The 22534-nt window shown below is 42.3% G+C and overlaps 1 protein-coding gene across 1 annotated transcript in view; it reads right to left on the reverse strand.

Annotated features, from left to right (window-relative positions):
- LOC112068336 (collagen alpha-4(IV) chain-like) overlaps positions 1-21498 on the reverse strand; it is a 72512-nt gene extending 51014 nt beyond the window's left edge. Inside the window, exons 1-10 of the mRNA XM_070438110.1 lie at positions 21397-21498; positions 21074-21229; positions 18826-18915; positions 17926-18086; positions 14145-14214; positions 11095-11201; positions 5384-5567; positions 5015-5083; positions 4275-4382; positions 98-316 (exon numbers count right to left, since the gene is read on the reverse strand). Coding sequence (XP_070294211.1) covers positions 98-316; positions 4275-4382; positions 5015-5083; positions 5384-5567; positions 11095-11201; positions 14145-14214; positions 17926-18086; positions 18826-18915; positions 21074-21229; positions 21397-21442 — 1210 coding nt within the window. The 5' untranslated portion in view covers positions 21443-21498. The remainder of the gene's footprint in view (positions 1-97; positions 317-4274; positions 4383-5014; positions 5084-5383; positions 5568-11094; positions 11202-14144; positions 14215-17925; positions 18087-18825; positions 18916-21073; positions 21230-21396) is intronic.
- Between the last annotated feature and the right edge of the window lie 1036 nt (positions 21499-22534).

The following is a 22534-nucleotide window of genomic DNA, read 5'->3' on the forward strand; positions in this document are numbered from 1 at the left end:
ATAAGACTGTCAGCTGTAATATGGAACAAACTACCTCATACCTAAAGCAGACGTTGCAAAATCTTTAATCAATTTCAATGTCGCTTATTGGTGGTACCTGTTAATCCGATTGGACCGGGTGGACCTGGCACTCCTTTGGACCCCGACAGCCCCACTACACCCTTGAGGCCCATAGGTCCTGGAGCACCAGGGACAGAGTCCCCAAATGGGCCCTTCAGTCCTGGAGACCCTCGGAAGCCAGGAGAGCCGGCAGCGCCGTCGTAGCTCAGACCCTCAGCACCAGCCTCTCCAGAGTCTCCAACACACCCCACTGAGCCTGGGGTAGGGAAAGAGAGAACATTTATCTAGTGTAAGCTTTAATTCAATTAAATTAACTTATATTGTTGTGTGGAATGTTACATACAACAAAGCACAGTGTCTTAAGGTACGAACACACCACCAAGATTGTTGACCTGCACGGTAGAGGGCCATTCCTTCACTTGCTAGAACAACTGGTTTCAATGTAGAATCAGCCTGGTTATCAACTTGACTTTGAGCTAATCAGAAAGCATGAAAGGAGCAACAACGAGAAGGAGAAAATAGGGTACTTTTCCCAGTGACATCCACCCCCTTTCATCTGCAAAACAGCCAGAATTTATCTTAAACTAAAACAATAAATCTGCATAAAACCTCTGAAAAAAATAATAATAATCTAGAGCAAGTCTTAGTTACATCTTGGTTGCATATTTTACATCTAGCTAAGGAGTTTTGTGCTTGACAGAACATTATATTATATTGATACGTGCACAAAAATCCCCATTAGCTATCTAGCTTACGTTAGCTTGCTAGCTGAGCCAGTCACACTTCATATGAAGGGAATGGGATGGTAAGTTTCCTCCATAAGCTAGCTATCTAGCCACTGTAGCTAGTAACATTAATATTAAACCAGTATCTTTAGCTAACTAACTAGCTGGCTATATATGTTGTGCTAGCTAGCAAATTACGATGCTAACTAGTAATGTTATGCAAGACAACGACACATCAAGGCTTGTGTCAAAATTGCAGAGCAGTCTGATCCAAACAAAGACCTGAAGCCTATATAACGTTTCATGAAATCACGTGTTTCATATGCAATATCCCACTGATCCCGGCCATGGTCTCAGTGATTTCCTCAAACACAGATCTCTGCTGGACAAATTACTTACAAATTAACTTTGGAATTTTTTTCCTGATCAAAGCACGTGAGCATGGAGCCGAGCTCGCCATAAGGCATAGGGCCAAATCCTGCCTTGGTACTCCCAGAATTTATATTGTATTGAGATAAAAATAAAAAAAAACAGCTGCATTGGTCCTTTAAGAAAGCAACACTATTGCCAACTTCTGGTCTGAAGTATTATTACTAGGCTGACAACCAAATTCTGGGTGAACACAAAAAAAGATTGACTGCCAACATTCTGGGCAGAGGTACTCCAACAGTCTTGACCAGTGGGGGTTAAGGGTTATAAGATAAGATGAAACACTCTCTGTCTAGCATAGTGCATATAATTAAAAACGGATTGTCGGACAGTTTTCATCCTAATCAGACAGCTTTTTTACATGTACGATACATTGGCGATAATAGTACTGGAAACAATAGAACACTATGAAAAATCTGGGAAATCAGGCCTGTTATTCATAGCTAGTACGACTGGAATTTATATATAAATGCCTGGAATATTTCAATTTAGGAAAATCTCTTACACAATGGGTTAAAGGTATGTACAGTAACTCTAGGTGTAAAATAGTAAATAATGGCTACTTCTCAGAAAGTATTAAACTGTCAAGATGAGTAAAACAAGGTTGTCCCCTATCAGCATATCAATTTTTTATGGCCATCGAAATGTTAGCTTTTCATATCAGAGCCAAAAATAATATCAAGGGGATAGAAATCCAGGGCTTAAAAACAAAGGTGTCATTGTACGTTGATGATTCATGTTTTCTTTTAAATCCACAATTTCGATCCCTCCACAGCCTCATAAAAGATTTAGATAATTTTTCTAACCTCTCTGGGTCACAAAAAAATATATACTTTTACATTAGCGTGTAGATTACCAATAAAATGGTCTGATGGTGAAGTGGACATACTCGGTATTCATATCCCGAAAATAAAGAAATTATCTCACTACAATACATTTTTATAGAAATAAGATCTTGCTACCAAGGAAAGGAAAATACCTGTCTATTTGTGAAAAAAATCACCATCATTAACTCTTTAGTCTTCCTAGTCTACCTATTTGCTTATGGCCTTGCCTACACTTAGCGACTTGTTTTTTAAATTATATTAGCAAACTCCAAAATGTATTAGGAATGGAAAGGCAGACAGAATGAAATGGGCCTATTTACAATGCATTCGGAAAATATTCAGACCCCTTGACTTTTTCCACATTTTGTTACGTTACAGCCTTATTCTAAAATTGATTAAATTGTTACTTTCCCTAATCAATGTACACACAATACCCCATAATTGACAAAGCAAAACTTTTTTTTTTTTTTTTTTTGCAATTTTATTAAAAAAAAAAAAAAACATTTACATAAGTATTCAGACCCTTTACTCATTACTTTGTTGAAGCACTTTGGCAACAATTACAGCCTCGAGTCTTCGTGGGTATGATGCTAAGTTTGGCACACCTGTTTTTGGGGAGTTTCTCCCATTCTTCTCTGCAGATCCTTGTCCAGAAGCCACTCCTGCATTGTCTTTGCTGTGTGCTTAGGGTCATTGTCCTGTTGGAAGTTGAACCTTCGCCCCAGTCTGAGGTCCTGAGTACTCTGGAGCAGGTTTTCATCAAGGATCTCTCTGTACTTTGCGCCGTTCATATTTCCCTCGGTCCTAAATAGTCTCCCAGTCTCTGCCGCTGAAAAACATCACCGTAGCATGATGCTGCCACCACCATGCTTCACTGTAGGGATGGTGCCAGGTTTCTTCCAGATGTGACGCTTGGCATTCAGGCCAAAGAGTTCAATCTTGGTTTCTTTAGACCAGAGAATCTTGTTTCTTATGGTCTGAGAGTCCTTTAGGTGCCTTCTGGCAAACTCCAAGCAGGCTGTCATGTACAATTTAATGAGGAGTGGCTTCCGTCTGGCCACTCTACCATAAACACCTGATTGATGGAGTACTGCAGAAATGGTTGTCCTTCTGGAAGTTTCTCCCATCTCCACAGAGGAACTCTAAAGCTCTGTCAGAGTGACCATCACCTCCCTGACCAAGGCCATTTCCCCCGATTGCTCAGTTTGGCTGGGCGGCCAGCTCTAGGAAGAGTCTTGGTGGTTCCAAACTTCTTCCATTTAAGAATGATGGAGGCAAGTGTGTTCTTGGGGACCTTCAATGCTGCAGAATTTTTTTGTTACACTTCCCCAGATCGGTGCCTCGACACGATCCTGTCTCAGAGCTCTACGGACAATTCCTTCGACATCAGTGCTTGGTTTTTGCTCTGACATGCACTGTCAACTGTGGAACTTTATATAGACAGGTGTATGCCTTTCCAAATCATGTCCCATCAATTTAATTTACCACAGGTGGACTCCAATCAAGTTTTAGAAACATCTCAAGGATCATCAATCAAAACTGGATGCACCTGAGCTCAATTTCAAGTCTCATAGCAAAGGGCATGAATACTTACGCAAATAAAGTATTTCTGTTTTTAATTTTTAATACATTTGCAAACATTTCTAAGAACCCGTTTTCGCTTTGTCATTATGGGGTATTGTGTGTAGATTGATGACATAAATTTTTATTTCATCCATTTTAGAATAAGGCTGTAACGTAACAAATTGTGGAAAAAGGGAAGGGGTCTGAATACTTTCCCGAATGCACTGTAAAGGGGGGATTGGAAATGATGCAGACAATTACATTGATGGAAGCCACATTTTATCTGAATTTTAAAGCTAATCTACCCCCTATAAAAAAAATTGGACGACAGGTAACCTAGAAGTTGGGCCAGTAACCGAGAAGGTTGCTAGTTCGAATCCCTGAGCCAACTACGTGAGGAATCTGCCCGCTGTGCCCTTGAGCAAGGCACTTAACTCTAATTGCTCCAGGGTCGCTCTCAATAATGTCTCATCCCTAGCTGGGACCCCATCCTCTGAAGGTGTCTTAGGGATATACAAAAAACACTTGTAAAAATATAAGTACCCCCTATTTGTGATATGTTTGAGGCTTTACAATGGGGACAATCTCTAGTGAGTAAAGCAGAATGGAGAGAAGGCACTAAATCAGGCAGTAATATTCTCTAATGGTAAAAAATTGATCATATTTCTACCTATGGGTCCAGGTGGGCCAGACAGCCCAAAGTCTCCTTTCTCTCCCTTCACCCCGTCCGGGCCCAAAGCTCCAAGATACCCTGGGGATCCTGACTCTCCGTTCAGCCCTAGACAAAAAAGTAGAAATGTGTCACACCATGTTCAGTGCCAACCTGTTTTGAGAGTTAGTGTCTTTTGTTATAAATTAAGTGTATATTCAACTGGCATACTCAACCCATACCATTCAACCTGTACTATTCAATCTGGCACATTTCTCCTTGCTCACACGTGAAAAGATTATCACAATGAAATAAGTCTGATGAATTATTTTTGCCCAACCCCTGCTAGTTTGAGAAACAGACGCCTCACAAGTCCTCAACTGGCAGCTTCATTAAATAGTACCAGCAAAACACCAGTCTCAACGTCAACAGTGAAGAGGCGACTCCGGGGTGCTGGCCTTTCTATGTGACCCCAAACTTTTGAACGGTAGTGTATGTATAGAGTAATTGTTGTTTAGTAACGTGTTCATACTGGGCTCATCTGCAAAAGACACTGTGACTCCCTGCTTAAATAAAGGTTAAATAATTTTATTATTTAACCTTATTATTATTATAATTTTTTTATTGTCAAATACAATTGATTTATTTATTCAAAGACAGTAGGCCTGTAGGCATGCCCGAAATGCTGAAACATTAGCACAATAAGAAAGTACTTTTTTCTTATACTTTTCACAATGTGCTGGAGTTTCTGTAAGTTTTACCTGGGCATCCGGAATCGCCTTTCTGTCCTGGGGCACCAGGGTTACTGGGTATGCAGGGTAGGGTGTCACCTGCACAAGAGAGAGGCAGCATTGGGTAGGGTGAGGAGAAAAAACAGGATGTCTTGCATAATGTTTTAAAAGCGCTTCTTAAATAATGTAATTTTTTGTCATGAAGGGGTGCTTCAGTTTACTCCAAGGTTGTAATTGAGTGAGCATATATGTATTTTGTTCATCTACCACTCTTCATCCAGTGTAATAATACATACACAAAAATAACTAATAAATAGGTAATTTATGACCAATAGTAATGAATGCTGATTTCCAACCCTGATCTGTCTGTGTTTCACACACACTGACAAGCTCCTTTACCCATGACTCCTTTGAGCCCAGGAGATCCCCTGTATCCTGGAGGTCCCTGGTCGCCTGGGAGTCCCCGTTCCCCCACTGCCCCAATCACATCAGGTCCTGGGGGGCCGACGGGTCCAGCAAGCCCCTTTGGCCCGTCAGGACCTGGATACCCTCTCTCACCGGGGAATCCTGAGTAACTGTCACCCTGAGTGGAACAAATCAAACTTAGGCTGCATTCCAAATAGAGAAAAGACACACCCTCTCCCTTTAGCCCTCAAAATAAGAAGACACTTCTAATGACGTATCATGACGTATGATGAGTTGACACTTGCAGGGCGAGGGAAGAATCAATACATTTTAAATGGACAGCTCTTGCCAGGATATTCGTCACTCGTTCGTCCCACGGTTGTGTTTTCAGTCATCATGGAACCACCGGTAGCTGTGGTGTGCTTTATATATGCACTATAGTCAATTATGATTGCATTTCGTATCTTGGCTAGAAGACAACACATCCGCATCATCAAATAATAGCCACCTGACAATATCAGGTAAATCGAACTATCATTCATTTTACGATATGTGTTTGTGCCATCATGTTCATTAGTAGCACAATTTCTAACTTATTTACATTCATGTTGACTTCTCCATATTGATGTTGGTTTTAAGTTTTGTCTGACTTTTCTTAGTGGATGCATATTCATTGCGAATTGAATTATGGGGCGTTTCAGGCCCCAGAGCGAACAGAATTGTACACTTGCTTAGCTAATTGTTTGGACCGACCTCAAAGATGGCTGCGGCGATTCCCCCAAGGGCATAAGGGGGAATCTGAAAATGGCGCCGGAAGAAATGGCAGCAGTTTTACGGGCGCCCAACCAATTGTGCTATTATGTGTTTCGCGTTATTTGTAACTTATTATGTACATAATGTTTCTGCAACTACCTTACGGCAAAAAAGAGCTTCTGGATATCAGGACAGCGATCACTCACCTCGGATTAGACAAATAGTTTTTTCTTCAACAAGCAGGATGCACAGGACATTCTCCGTACACCCGACAAGGCCAACATTCCAGTTGGAAGAGACGCAGGTACAGAGGACACCGAGCGGGATGCCTCGTGAGGATCCGTAGAAGGCGAGTGGGAAAGCTTACCGTCAATATTACTCGCCAACGTGCAATCATTGGACAATACATTAGACGAGGAACGATCACGAATATCCTACCAACGGGACATCAAAAACTGTAATATCCTATGTTTCACGGAATCGTGGCTGAATGATGACATGGATATTCAGCTAGCCGGATATACTTTGCACCGAAAAGATAGAACAGCACACTCTGGTAAAACGAGGGGGGGGCGGTCTGTGTATATTTGTAAACAACCGCTGGTGCACGAAATCTAAGGATGTCTCTAGATTTTTCTCGCCTGAAGTAGAGTATCTTGTGATAAATTGCAGGCCACACTACTTGCCTAGAGTTTTCAGCTATACTTTTCGTGGCTGTTCATTTACCACCACAGACGGATGCTGGCACTAAGACCGCACTCAGTCAGCTGTATAAGGAAATAAGCAAACAGGAAACCACTCACCCAGAGGCGGTGCTCCTAGTGGCCGGAGACTTTAAAGAAGGGAAACTTAAATCAGTTCTACCTAATTTCTATCAACATATTAAATGTGCAACCAGAGGGAAAAAAATATAGATCACCTGCACTCCACACACAGAGACGCGTACAAAGCTCTCCCTCGCCCTCCATTTGGTAAATCCGACCACAACTCTATCCTCCTGATTCCTGCTTACAAGCAAAAATTAAAGCAGGAAGCATCGGTGACTCAGTCTATAAAAAAGTGGTCAAATGAAGCAGATGCTAAACTACAGGACTGTTTTGCTATCACAGACTGGAACATGTTCCGGGATTCTTCCGAAAGGCATTGAGGACTACACATCAGTCACTGGCTTTATCAACAAGTGCATCGAGGACGTTGTCCCCACAGTGACTGTACGTACATACCCCAACCAGAAGCCATGGATTACAGGCAATATTCGCACTGAGCTAAAGGGTAGAGCTGCCGCTTTCAAGGTGCGGGACTTTAACCCGGAAGCTTATAAGAAATCCTGCTATGCCCTGTGACGAACCATCAAACAGGCAAAGTGTCGGCCTCCCGGGTGGCGCAGTGGTCTAGGGCACTGCATCGCAGTGCTAGCTGCGCCACCAGAGTCTCTGGGTTCGCGCCCAGGCTCTGTCGCAGCCGGCCGCGACCGGGTGGTCCGTGGGGCGACGCACAATTGGCCTAGCGTCGTCCGGGTTAGGGAGGGTTTGGCCGGTAGGGATATCCTTGGACTCCTGTGGCGGGCCGGGCGCAGTGCGCGCTAACCAAGGGGGCCAGGTGCACGGTGTTTCCTCCGACACATTGGTGCGGCTGGCTTCCGGGTTGGAGGCGCGCTGTGTTAAGAAGCAGTGCGGCTTGGTTGGGTTGTGCTTCGGAGGACGCATGGCTTTCGACCTTCGTCTCTCCCGAGCCCGTACGGGAGTTGTAGCGATGATACAATATAGTAATTACTAGCGATTGGATACCACGAAAATTGAGGAGAAAAGGGGCTAAAATAATAAAAATTTATATATATATATATATATATAAAAAAAATTAATGGCAAAGTCTCAATACAGGGCTAAGATTGAATCGTACTACACCGGCTCTGACGCTCGTCTTATGTGGCAGGGCTTGCAAACTATTACAGATTACAAAGGGAAGCACAGCCGCGAGCGTCCCAGTGACACGAGCCTACCAGACGAGCTAAATCACTTCTATGCCTGCTTCGAGGCAAGCAACACTGAGGCATGCATGAGAGCATCAGCTGTTCCAGACGACTGTGTGATCACGCTCTCCATAGACAACGTGAGTAAGACCTTTAAACAGGTCAACATTCACAAGGCTGCGGGGCCAGATGGATTACCAGGACGTGTGCTCCGGGCATGTGCTGACCAACTGGTAGGTGTCTTCACTGACATTTTCAACATGTCCCTGTCTGAGTCTGTAATACCAATATGTTTCAAGCAGACCACCATAGTCCCTGTGCCCAAGAACACGAAGGCAACCTGCCTAAATGACTACAGACCCGTAGCACTCACGTCCGTAGCCATGAAGTGCTTTGAAAAGCTGGTAATGGCTCACATCAACACCATTATCCCAGAAACCCTAGACCCACTTCGATTTGCATACCGCCCAAACAGATCCACAGATGATGCAATCTCTATTGCACTCCACACTGCCCTTTCCCACCTGGACAAAAGGAACACCTATGTGAGAATGCTATTCATTGACTACAGCTCAGCGTTTAACACCATAGTACCCTCAAAGTTCATCAATAAGCTAAGGATCCTGGGACTAAACACCTCCCTCTGCAACTGGATCCTGGACTTCCTGACGGGCTGCCCCCAGGTGGTGAGGGTAGTTAGCAACACATCTGCCACGATGATCCTCAACACTGGGGCCCCTCAGGGGTGTGTACTTAGTCCCCTCCTGTACTCCCTGTTCACCTACGACTGCATGGCCAGGCATGACTCCAACACCATCGCTAAGTTTGCAGACGACACAACAGTGGTAGGCCTGATCACCGACGACGACGAGACAGCCTATAGGGAGGAGGTCAGAGACCTGGCCGGGTGGTGCCAGAATAACAACTTATCCCTCAACGTAACCAAGACTAAGGAGATGATTGTGGACTACAGGAAAAGGAGGACCGAGCACGCACCCATTCTCATCGACGGGGCTGTAGTGGAGCAGGTTGAGAGCTTCAAGTTCCTTGGTGTCCACATCACCAACAAACTAGAATGGTGCAAACACACCAAGACAGTCGTGAAGAGGGCACAACAAAGCCTTAATCCCCCTCAGGAAACTAAAACGATTTGGCAACATCGAGAGCATCCTGACTGGTTTCATCACTGCCAGGGAAGGCAATTACTCAGCCTCTGACCGCAAGGCACTACAGAGGGTAGTGCATACGGCCCCGTACATCACTGGGGCTAAGCTGCCTGCAATCCAGGACCTCAACACCAGACGGTGTCAGAGGAAGGCCCTACAAATTGTCAAAGACCCCAGCCACCCCAGTCATAGACTGTTCTCTCTACTACGGCATGGCAAGCGTTACCGGAGTGCCAAGTCTAGGACAAAACGGCTTCTCAACAGTTTTTACCCCCAAGCCACAAGACTCCTTAACAGGTAATCCTGTACTATTTGCATTGTGTGCTCCCCCCCACCCCTCTTTTACGCTGCTGCTACTCTCTGTATACCATATATGCATAGTCACTTTAACTATACATTCATGTACACACTACCTCAATTGGCCCGACCAACCAGTGCCTGTATGTAGCCTCGTTACTGTTATAGCCTCGCTACTGTATATAGCCTCGCTACTGTTATTTTTCACTGTCTTTTTACTTTCGTTTTTATTTCTTTACTGACCTATTGTTCACCTAATACCTTTTTTGCACTGCTGGTTAGCGCCTGTAAGTAAGCATTTCACTGTAAGGTCTACACCTGTTGTATTCGGCGCACGTGACAAATAAACTTTGATCTGATTTGAAGTGGAGGAGGGTGTGTCTTTTATGTGTTTGAAACGCAGCGTTTTACGAGATCAGTCCATACTCAAAGTTTTGCTTAGACGGGAGGTTTAGACCTTTGGTCTAAATTGGCTAGCTGCTAGATTTTCTCATAGGCAAACCTGGCACAATTAGCCACTATGCTAAGTACGACCAGCTGATCAGAATGATTTTGTCAGGTATCAAATTCAGCCAATTTAAATCGTTTACGTTGAACCAACACTTTTTCATTAAAATAAGTCCAATGGCACACTCTGTTAATCAAAAGTGTTTGAATCTCACATTAGTTTTTTCCCCTTTGAAATGTAGAATTATATTTATTGTTTTAGTGTGCTGAGAACGGAAGCGCAGCCAACAGATTGAAAATGTAGTTTAAGAATGGACTTAATACGTCTTTCTTCAGCCTTGTAGACAAGCACACTGCTAGGGCCTAATAATCATATTGCATAGGCTATATTACATGGACGTGTACACCTAAATGTACAACGTTTTATATGTATTTTAGCAATCATCTACTTTGTCACATATGCATTATTTGACTCGAGGACCAGCAGTGAAGCGTTTTTTCCTCAAAGAAACACCTTGCCCGAGTGAATTTCAAACTCACAGTCATCGTATTTTGCCATCTCTGGGGTTACCGCCACTAGTTAGTTAAAGCAGTAAGGGGTAAATTACAGTTATTTGACAAGAACACGAGCGTCATCCACTTTCTTTTTTACGATGTACGAATACAAACTTACATGTTGTATAATTCTCCTACATCTTTACTCCTGTGAAATCACATGGATGTTTGTGAAACAAACAGGCAAAAACTTGGAATATGGTCATACATGTGTACGCGAAAATGTGTCTTTTTGAATTTTGTGTAATGTTAGTAGGCTAGCCTAGTCAAGGATGCATCAGGCAATACATATTGGCACACTTCACTTCTTGTTGCAGACCAAGAGTAACAAAGTAAACCTTGAAGTTGGAGGTTTAAGAATCTCATTATGTCATTATGATGAGGATTTGGGCATCTTAAAGAAACATTAGATCCATGCTTAGGGCCAGACTCCTAGTTCCAGTTCCTTCTGTATGTAACTAAATCACTAACAGTTTGAATATGGCTTTCGTTGACCTTAATGACCTTGGTAGACTCACCTCTGGGCCGGCGTCACCAGGCGCACCTGGCTTCCCTTCGTCTCCTCTCCTCCCAGTGAAGCCTGGACGACCAGCCGGCCCTGGGAGGCCAATGTCTCCCTTCACACCTAGAAACCAACCAGACTTTACACGCTTACATTGTAACTCACATCCAGTGGTCAACATAAATCAGGGCGCACAAAAAGATTAGTGCACAAAAAGATTCATACCTCAACAGAGATAGAATAAAATAGTATTACAAGGACCTTCCCAGCAGACAGGGGACATTCTAAGGACATTTGGTGACCTTCATATTAGGCCCGTTTTAGGGTTATGGCGAGATGCTATCCCAGCATGCCGTTCTCTAGATCTAGGAGTCTTTTGCCTAGAGTTCCCTCTGTCATTGACGACCAGGCCAGGATGTTTTTAGGGCGTTCTCAGGACACTCAGTGTATCAGTTGGCAGGACGTCACCCGGTGGAATATTCCCCCCCCCAAAATAACTCTACCCACCTACCTGGGCATCTGCACCCTCATTTCATTATACACTGCCTTCGATTAAAATGGTTTTTTCCCCTCAACAATCTTCACACAATCCCCCATAATGATAATGCAAAAATTACGCTACAAGCTTAGCACCCCTGTATTTGGGAAGTTTCTCCCATTCCTCTCTGCAGATCCTCTCAAGCTCAGTCAGGTTGGATGGGGAGCGTTGCTGCACAGCTATTTTCAGGTCTCTCCAGAGATGTTGATCGGGTTCGTCCGGGGTCTGGCTGGGCCACTCAAGGACATTCAGAGACTTGTCCAGAAGCCACCCCTGCGTTGTCTTGGCTGTGTGCTTAGGGTCATTGTCCTGTTGGAAGGTGAACCTTCACCCCAGTCTGAAGTCCTGAGCACTCTGGAGCAGGTTTTCATCAAGGATCTCTCTGTACTTTAATCCATTTATCTTTGCCTCGATCCTGACTAGTCTCCCAGTCCCTACAGCTGAAAAACATCCCCACAGCATGATGCTGCCACCACCATGCTTCACCGTAAGGATGGTACCAGGTTTCCTCCAGATGTGACGCTTGGCATTCAGGCCAAAGAGTTCAATCTTGGTTTCATCAGACCAGAGAATCTTGTTTCTTATGGTCTGAGAGTCCTTTAGGTGCTTTTTGGAAATATCCAAGCGGGCTGTCATGTGCCTTTTACTGAGGAGTGGCTTCCGTCTGGCCACTACCATAAAGGCCTGATTGGTGGAGTGCTGTAGAGATGGTTGTCCTTCTGGAAGGTTCTCCCATCTCCACAGAGGAACTCTAGAGCTCTGTCAGAGTGACCATTGGGTTCTCGGTCACCTCCCTCACCAAGGCCCTTCTCCCCCGATTGCTCAGTTTGGCCAGGCGACCAGCTCTAGGAAGAGTCTTGGTGGTTCCAAACTTCTTCCTTTAATTATGATGGAGGCCACTGTGTTCTTAGGGACCTTCAATGCTACAGACCTTTTATGGTACCTTCCCCAGATCCGTGCCTTGACACATTCCCGTGTCAGAGCTCTACGGACAATTCGTTTGACCTAATAGCTTGGTTTTTGCTCTGACATACATGGTCAACAGTGGGATCTTATATGGACAGGTGTGTGCCTTTCCAAATCATGTCCAAGCAGTTGAATTTAACACAGGTGGACTCCAATGAAGTAGTAGAAACATCTCAAGGATGATCAATGGAAACAGGGTTTATATGAGCTCAATTTCGAGTCTCATAGCAAAGGGTCTGAATACTGATGTAAATAAGGTATTTCTGTTTTTTATATTTAAGAAATTAGCAAACATTTCTAAAAACCTGTTTTAGCTTTGTCATTATGGGATACTGTGTGTAGATTGCTGAGGATTGTTATTTATTTAATCAATTTTAGAATACGGTTAACATAACAAAATGTTGAAAAAGTCAAGGGTCTGTTACTGTTGCCCAGCCCATCAAGCCCTGATTAGTGAACTACTGATCCATTCACAGACCTTTGTCTGTTGGAAAGGTTAGGGACACCCAACTACATGAACAGTGCTTAACATACAATGATTTCACTGTACATATTTGACACACTTTGACATAAATGATTTCATTGTAAATGTTCATTTATACAGTACTTACTCTTCAACATGTCCTCATCTGGGATTTGAACTCACAACCTTTGAACTCACAACTATTACAATATTCCAGCTAAGCCACCATTAGTGTTAATCGATTAGTAGGATTTGGTTTCATAAAAAATAAAAAAATACATATTATATTCACGGTTTTCAATTTGAGTTAAAAAAACATTTTTTTTAATAAATGCATTATGTGGGTTGAATTGTGTAACAACACAGAATAAAACAATTGATGGTATTTAGTATTTCTACAGATTTTTCTTAAGTTCATATAAGGAAATCAGTCAATTGAAATAAATGCATTAGGCCCTAATCTATGGATTTCACATGACTGGCCAGGGGTACAGCCAATCACAATGAGTTTTTCCCCACAAAAGAGCTTTATTACAGACATATATACTCCTCAGCACCACCACCCCTCCTCAGACGATCCCACAGGTGAGGGAGCCGGATGTGGAGTTCCTGGGCAGGCGTGGTTACATGTGGTCTGCGGCTGTGATGCCGGTAGGATGTACTGCCAAATTCTCTAACACGATGTTGGAGGCAGCTTATGGTAAATAAATTAACATAAAATTCTCTGAACATTCAATTCTGTGGTATTGTGGTATGTGATAAAACGGCACATTTTAAAGTGGCCTTTTACTGTTCCCACTACAAGGTGCACCTGTGTAATGAGCATGCTGTTAAATCAGCGTCTTGATATGCCACAACTGTCAGATAGATGGATAATCTTGGCAAAGGAGAAATGCTCACTAACAGGGATGTAAACAAATTCCTCCACAAAATGTTAGAGCAATAAGCTTGTTGTGCATATTGAAAACTTAAGGGATCTTTAATTTCAGCTCAGGGGACCAACACTTTTTACATTTTACGTTTATATTTTTTTTCAGTATAAATACATCCAATGGCAAGATAGAATGTTCAAAATCGACCAATGAAAAGTCGCCCTTACCTTTAATGCATAGATAGATGTCACCTTTCTGACCTTTTGGACCCCGGACACCTGCAAATCCTGGGAAGCCCTATAAAATGGATTATTTTGTTTTTACAACATTAACCTGGTTCTGTTTGTTGTGTATAGCCTTGGCTAAGCATTGCAACTATAGGATAATTATGGTTGGGCAGGAGTTGTCCCAGAGGTGCCAATCGGCCTATAGGCAGGCTACATGCTGCACGTAGGGCCCTGCGAATTGCAGGATATTAACATTTTTCGCTCCCCCACCAAGAGGGAGCTCACTAAAATGTTTTGATCACAAGTTGGGGGGCACACGCAACCAAATCTTGCTTACTTTATTGGGCCTAGGGTGCATGATATGTGCCTTGATATTCTGGTTTTCACGGAGATCTGGTTCAAGGGTTCGATCAAGGATATGGACAATGAAATTACATCTTCAGGTGTGATAGACTAAAAAAGGGGGGAGGGGTGGCCACATATGTGAAATCGACTCGTTCTCTAAGTGTCACTATCCCCCAAAAGTTTGTGTTTGGTTGTAGCTGTGGCCTCACACCAAAATACGCATTTGTTTGTAGTAGGGATCGCCCCCTTGCTGCACTGATGGAAGCGGTTGATACTATTCTGAATATTTTAAACCTTTTCTGTCATCTGAATTTAGTTATTTTATGAGATTTTTACTTTAAGTGGCTTACCCCGGCCTCTGATCATTTGAAGAATATTTGTTTTGACTTTAACCTGACTTCCGCCCCGCACCTATTGAGTGGTGTATTTGCTAATGACATCAGTGATAACGTATGTTTTAGAGATGACAAACATAAAAACATTGATCATCGTATAATTATGTAGATAAATGTTTTATTTTACTCCTCTATCAGCTGCATGCCTGAATCTGAATTGGCTCTTGAACTTTTGTCAACTATTGTTATATCTCTAGCAGACTAACATGCTTGCATTAAACGCCGTAGAGTTAAAAATAGAACAAATCCTTGGTTCTCTATAGAGCCTAAAGATCTCATTATGATGAGAAATCAGGGCCAAGGCAAAAAAAGCTGACTCGGCACTGTGCTGCCCTCTTTATTGACATATTGTAGGCTTTCAGTTAGGTTTCCTTGAAATGAAGAAAGGTGTCCCATGGTGATCCATTTTAGGTCCTGTACTTTTTACTGTCTATATAAACAATGTTGATCTATCTGCAATTTTTTTTTTTTACATACACCTGTATCCAAATGACACTGTTGTGTTTGCTATTGCCCACATGGTTGACCCGGCTCTTTTGGAGGTTCAATCTGCCTTTATTGCTTTGCGGAATGCCTTTGTTGAACTGAAATTGGTATTTAATGCCGGTAAAACAAAGTATATGTTATTCTCCAAATCATGTAAAAATGTATCTGATGATTCATGCATATTTACATTGGTTGGTGCCCTCATTGATCGTGCCCCCACTTATAAATAACTCGGTATCTGGATTGACGAGAAACTATCTTTCAAAAAGCATGTTGATGAGTTAGTTAAGAAATTAAGAATTAAAATGGGTTTCCTTTTATAGGAACAGGTCATGCCAGTCATTAAATAGCAGAAAACAAATAATGCAGTTAACATTCATACTGGCTCTAAAATATGGCGATATTCTCTATGTGAATGCAGCTGCCACTGTATTGAAGCCATTGAAAGCAGTTTATCATAACGCACTATGCTTTATTAAGGGTGATAGGTTCTGTACACATCACTACATTCTGTATCAGAAAGTGGGCTGGCCCTCTTTGAAGTCTCGTAGATTGATGCATTGCACTATATTTGTTTATAAAGGCCTACTGCATAAAGTTCTGCCGTACCTTTCTTCATTGTTAACTTACAGATGTACGAGATACCAGACCCAGTCTCAGGGATGGATAACTCTGGAGATCCTTTCGATCTCCACTGAGTTAGGTCAATCTGCTTTTATTATTTCTGCATGGAATAATTTCCAAGGCTAAAAAATGTTGATTAATTGGTGCCTCTAAGACAATTAAAAGGCTGATTGAGGACCTTTTTACTGAAGAATGTGTTTGTTTTCTATGATTGTGTTTTCCTTTTTGTGTATTGATGTGTACAGTGCATTTGGAAAGCATTTGATTAAAATTGATTAAGTTAAATGTTTTCCTCATCAATCTACACCCAATACTGCATAATGTCAAAGCGAAAACAGGTTTAGATATTTTTGCAAATGTATTAAAAATAAAAAAACAGACTTTATTTACATAATATTCAGACCCTTTGCTATATGACTCCATTATCATCCTTGAGATGTTTCTATCCTTGAGATGTTTCTCCACCTGTGGTAAATTCAATTGATTGGACATGATTTGGAAAGGCACACACCTGCCAATATAAGGTCCCATAGTTGACAGTGCAAGTCAGAGCAAAAACCAACCCATGAGGTCGAATTAATTGTCCGTAGAGCGAAGAGACAGGATTGTGTCGAGGCACAGATCTGGGAAAGGGTACCAAAACATTTCTTCAGCGTTGAAGGTCCCTAAGAACACAGTGGCCTCCATCATTCTTAAATGGAAGAAGTTTCGAAACTGAGCAATCGGCCAAACTGAGCAATCAGGGGAGAAGGGACTTGGTTAGAGAGGTGACCAAGAACCCGATGGTCACTGTGACTGAGCTCCAGAGTTCCTCTGTGGAGATGGGAGAACATTCCAGAAGGACAACCATATCTGCAGCACTGTACCAAGCAGGCCTTTATGGTAGAGTAGCCAGACAGAAGCCACTTCTCAGTAAAAGGCACTTAACAGCCCGCTTGGAGTTTGCCAAAAGGCACCTAAAGGACTCTCAGACAATGATAAAAGAGATTTTCTGGTCTGATGAAAGCCAGATTGGACTCTTTGGCCTGAATGTCAAGTGTCACGTCTGGACGAAACTTGGCACCATCCCTATGGTGAAGCATGGTGGTAGCAGCATCATGCTGTGGGGATGTTTTTCAGCGGCAGGGACTGGGAGACTAGTCAGGATCGAGGCAATGATGAACGGAGAAAGTACAGAGAGATCCTTGATGAAAAGCTGTTCCAGAGCACTCAGGACCTGAGTGGGGCGATGGTTTTACCTTCCAACAGGACAACGACCCGGCCAAGACAACGCAGGAGTGGCTTTGGGACAAGTCTCAATGTCCTTGAGAGGCCCAACCAGAGCCCAGACATGAACCCGATTGAACATCTCTAGTGAGACCTGAAAATAGCTGTACAGTGACGCTCTCCATCCAACCTGACAGAGCTTGAGAGGATCTGCAGAGAAGAATGGGAGAAACTCCCCAAATACAGGTGTGCCAAGCTTGTAGCGTCATACTCAAGACTAGATGCTGTAATTACTGCGAAAGATGCTTCAGGAAAGTACTGAGTAAAGGGTCTGAATACTTATGTAAATGTGATATTTCATTATTAAATTTTTTATAGATTTGCAAACATTTCTGAAAACCTGTTTTTGCTTTGTCATTATGGGGTATTGTGTATAGATTGATGAGTGAAAAAACTATTTAACACATTTTAGAATAAGGCTGTAACGTAACAAAATGTGGAAAAGTCAAGGGGTCTGAATTCTTTCTGAATGCACTGGATATTGATGTGTATAGTGTATATTGATGTCCATTGATGTGTATACAGGGCTCATCTGTAAAAGAGATCTTGGTCTCAGCATGACCCTGTCAAAATAAAGGTTAAATAAAAATATAGCTTTTCCTGATCCGCTCACAGGGTCAGGAAAAACTCTTGGTCTTAGTTAGAACACTGACAATGATACTCACGTCTGCACCACTTCTTCCTATGTCTCCGGGAAAACCAATGTCGCCCCTCAGGCCTGGTGCCCCACAAAGTCCTGGTAACCCTGGCAATCCCGGAATCCCCACGATGCCAGGGTCTCCCTTTGAAGGCGGGAGAAGCTCACAATCACAATCACCATCACTTCCTAAAAACAATGAGACAAAGAGAATAAGAAAGATACAGGATTAGGGTTTCACTAATTTGACAAAGGGGCCAATTACAGATATTGACATCATTGAAGGGGTCAGAAAATGGAGCACAATTCTTAATTATTTAATGTATGGTGGGCCACACAATAAATGGCTTGCAGGCCACATTTGGCCGGACATATGCTGTGTTGTGCACCCCATGGAATACAAAAAGGCATAGAGTACAGATGCAGGATCTTAATTTGATAACTTCTTTGTGGATAAGAATATTTCTGCTTAGCAGGACATGCAAACCTGTAGTGTATTTGATTTTTACAAAGGGTTCTAAAGTTTGTAATTTCCACTTTCGAAATAACATCCACAACAACCGTCTTTTACACTCAGTTTCAACCTGCTGTTGAACTTATTTCTTCAAATTGATCCTCACAGTGAGTTTTAAAACCACAACACTGTTTTGATGATAAGTGTTTGATGTAATTTTTTATTGTATTTGCATTGATGTCAGTGGTTAGAGGGACAATAGAGCCCTGAGTACCAGGCCATTAGGACCTGATGGTAGTTAGCAAGTTGGGTACTACCAAAGCATGTCCAGAGTGCATGAAAGGAGATCACATGGCATGTGGAATTTTACCGCGGTCATGACTGCCGATGATGGCGGTAATACAGTCACCGCAACAGCCCTAGACACGCACTAATAATTCCACATTAATAAATCCATGTTACATAACAACTCACCTCTGCTACCAGGGAACCCTGCAGATCCAGGAGGACCTTGATCTCCATCTGCTCCAGGCTCTCCTGGTGAACCAGGGGTGCAGTACGTACCTGCAGCACAACCATGATTATACACCTTGACCGAATATCCCAATGGCTGAGTGAATGGGTACTCAAATATTTTGAGAGATCAATTCAATCGAATCCACAGTGCACTATTCATACAGTATGTTTTTATCCTATGGTCGAATGAAATCAATGAATGGTTTTGGGTACTGTAAAAATGACTGCTACTACAATGCAGACTCCCCTCAAAGGAATTCCTGGATCTAATAAAGTGCATGTCTAAATGATGGTGTTTTACTCAGGTGTTTATCTTGAGAATATCTTGAGAATTAATTCAAACCAGTGAAACAGGAGTGCTCACCTCCACAACCTATGTGGCGCCCACCCAACACACATCACAAGACACACGATGATGTCATACGAGGGGCACACACAGAATGATGACATCATCCCGGGTGGGACACAATGATGACATCATTGCAGGAGACACAAAGGCATGCAGATCAGACAGGGAATAGGGTTAGCAAAACAAACACAAGTGGAATATTAGCTGACAAGATGATGAAAAATGGAAGCAAACTACACTGGTGACTCGAGGAATCCTGTAGACCCTCAATTGCTATATTTGCACCTTTGGTTAGTTGAGGGGTTCTTGGAGGAACCCTTAATATTTCAATGTAGCAAAGGGTTCCTGGAAGAACCCTGGACTACAGGCATGGCTAAGTAGGGGCATGGCTTTCAGATGTCACGTTTAATGCCACCCGTGGGAGTAAATGTCATTCCTGTTAACATGTGAAGACAACAGAACAGATGAAGGTTGAGCAGTGACAGGTTTGTATCTTCAATGAGGCTTACTGAGGTGTAGGAGTTCCTCAAGAGCATATGCAAATCCTATAGCTGGAATAGTTACCGCTTTATAACTATATATAATCATTAATATCAATAATTTGAATATTATATTAGAATTTGTAATATGCCTAAATATTGAAGGGAAAATGTAATTTGCTGTGGACAAACTTAACATGATGAACAGGAATAGAAACCCACAGTGGAGGTGTGATAATACACATACAACCTAGCTGTCAAACAGGGGAATGGTTTTAACCATTTTTCCACCATGCATTTTTTCTATGGGGGATTTTAGAAAAACTTAAAATAAGGGCTGTGTTTGTGTAGGCTTACCCTGGCGTGACATTTTGATAACCATGTAAATCTTTCCTGGACAAGGTGACTTTTATCAATATATTCGTCTTTATTTACTCTCAGATTCAAAAATTCTAATTAGCATCAAAGTAGACATCATGCAAGACTACAAATCCCTGCAAGCTCCTGCACAACATCTCTAGCTGGCACCTTTGCTAACAGTTACATTTTAAGAAATGTAGCCAATTTATTCATTACTACATTTAGCTAACATTAGATAGTTAATCCAGAGATTCTTACCTTTGCCTCGATTCGGCAGTCTCCTCTAGATCATCATGGCATTTGTAGTTCTTTATGATAGTCACATTAACAACTAATTAGCATTTCATTGGTTGGGGTTAAATACAGGCAACTATATTGATAAAAGTCACCTTGTCCAAGAGAGATTTACATGGTTATCAAAACGTCACGGTAAGCATTCCACAAAACACAGACCTTATTTTAAGTGTTTCTAAAAAACGAATGGTAGAAAAACGATTGGAACCATTTCCCTGTTTGACTGCTAAGTTTTATGGGTATTATGACTCATACTGTGGTACTCTATGACATTTACTCTATGGGGTGGCCAAAAATAACTACCTAAAAGCCACGCCTCCAATAAGCAATGCCTGAAAACTTCTAAAAGGCTGCCACGTCTACAATATATTATTAAAAAGGTTCAAAATTGAACCCATCCCATTACAAAAAGGTTCCTGTTTCAACCATTACACAGGGGTTCCTCGAAGACCCTTTCCCCCCCACAGGCTCCTTTACTTCTAAGAGTGTACACACAACAACATTGCAATACAAGCTGTAAAGAACTTAACATTATCTACAGTACCAACACAATTTCTACAATTACAAGCCAGAATCGAGTCTACAGTAGGTGTTGAGTATTTAAGTCCACATTCAGATGCTATGATAATGAATGCATCAAATATCAAGAGATTAGTAGAAGACAGGCCATGTTCTATGAGAGAAGTGCAAGAGATGGGGACAAAATGCACTTGAGGTTACAAACCTGGGGGGCCGCGCTCTCCTTTCAGACCATTGAGGCCTGCTGTGCCCGGTTTACCAGGCTCTCCAGGTGTAGGCCCGTTCTGGTAGTATATCCCTGTCTCTCCTTTAAACCCCTTGGTGCCAGTGATCCCCATTGGGCCAGGCTCACCATTGGTACCTGAGGAGAGACAGCATGACATGGTAAGGTAGAGTTACAGTACAAAGACCTTATTAGACACACACGCACACGCACATGCATATTAACAAGCACGCTCACACTGGAGCAGAACTGTATTTTGAGATGGGGGGTATTAGTACTGGCCAGGGGACTTTTGGGTCACTGACCAGGTATTGATACCCCAGGCAGTCCTTGGCGGCCGTGCATCCCCATCTCCCCAACATCTCCAGGGGGTCCTGGTCTTCCAGGCAGCCCCAACTCCCCTGGAATCCCTGAAACAACAGGTTACCATGGGAGTCACAATTACTGCATTAAATGGGTTAGTAGTTTTAACTCTTCACTAGCTATATAGGTTTCCAACCAATTGGCAATAGATTTTTATGCAAATATTCTAAAATCTGCATAAAGAATGTGCACATTTTCCAACCAGTTGTGTGTTTCCACCAAACTGACTTGTTGCAGATAAAAATCAGTGTGTCAGTGCGTGATCTACTTTTTTCCTTACGTTTTCATGTACCGAATAAAAATTTGAAGTTCAATGTGTTTCTATCGCACTTTCAACTCTACCGATAGTTTTGACACAAAAACAGTTGCGTTAAATAGCAAATGTGCCTATTCTGGTCTTAGCACATGCCCTCTAGCTAACAGCTCACAGATACAGTGCAGGTAACTGTATTTCCTCTGAGTTTATGTGCATGGGTTATTTTTGGTTGGCTGTTCTAGATCCTTAAGTGAGGAGTGTCAGCATGTATATAATGACACTAGACACCAGACCTCCATAGTCCATTATTTAAAGAGTCTAATGCTGAATCACATGTCTTGGTAGCATATCTCACTTTGATACAACCAATGGGATGAAGGAAAAGGAAACCGCACACTGCTCTTGATAGTATCACCGATATTTAATAAGCTTACGTATCGGCCACACGGCCTTCGTCAGAGCTTTTGGGATTTTTTGAAAGTTGCACCCTTATGTAGACCTGGCTCCACCCACATCCGTTCTACACATCGAAGGGGGTTGGAGGCAAAGGAAAATAAATAAGTGCTACCAAATATAACAATGTGCAATTCATAAATATTACAAAAGTGTATAAATAAGGCGTATTGAACACTTCTGTATAATCTCAATGAGGACATAGCAAGTTCATTAGTCATTGGGTACATCATATGAAAAACGTCAGAATAATCTACAAGAGACACACATTTCATGTTCCAATTCACAGCATAACATACAAAGGCATTTCATCATTAAGTCCTTTTGGAAACAATGTCTGGAGGGTGAAAATCAAAAACATTCTCTTTACT

Source organism: Salvelinus sp. IW2-2015, unplaced genomic scaffold, assembly GCF_002910315.2.
Source record: "Salvelinus sp. IW2-2015 unplaced genomic scaffold, ASM291031v2 Un_scaffold451, whole genome shotgun sequence".
Lineage (NCBI taxonomy): Eukaryota > Metazoa > Chordata > Actinopteri > Salmoniformes > Salmonidae > Salvelinus > Salvelinus sp. IW2-2015.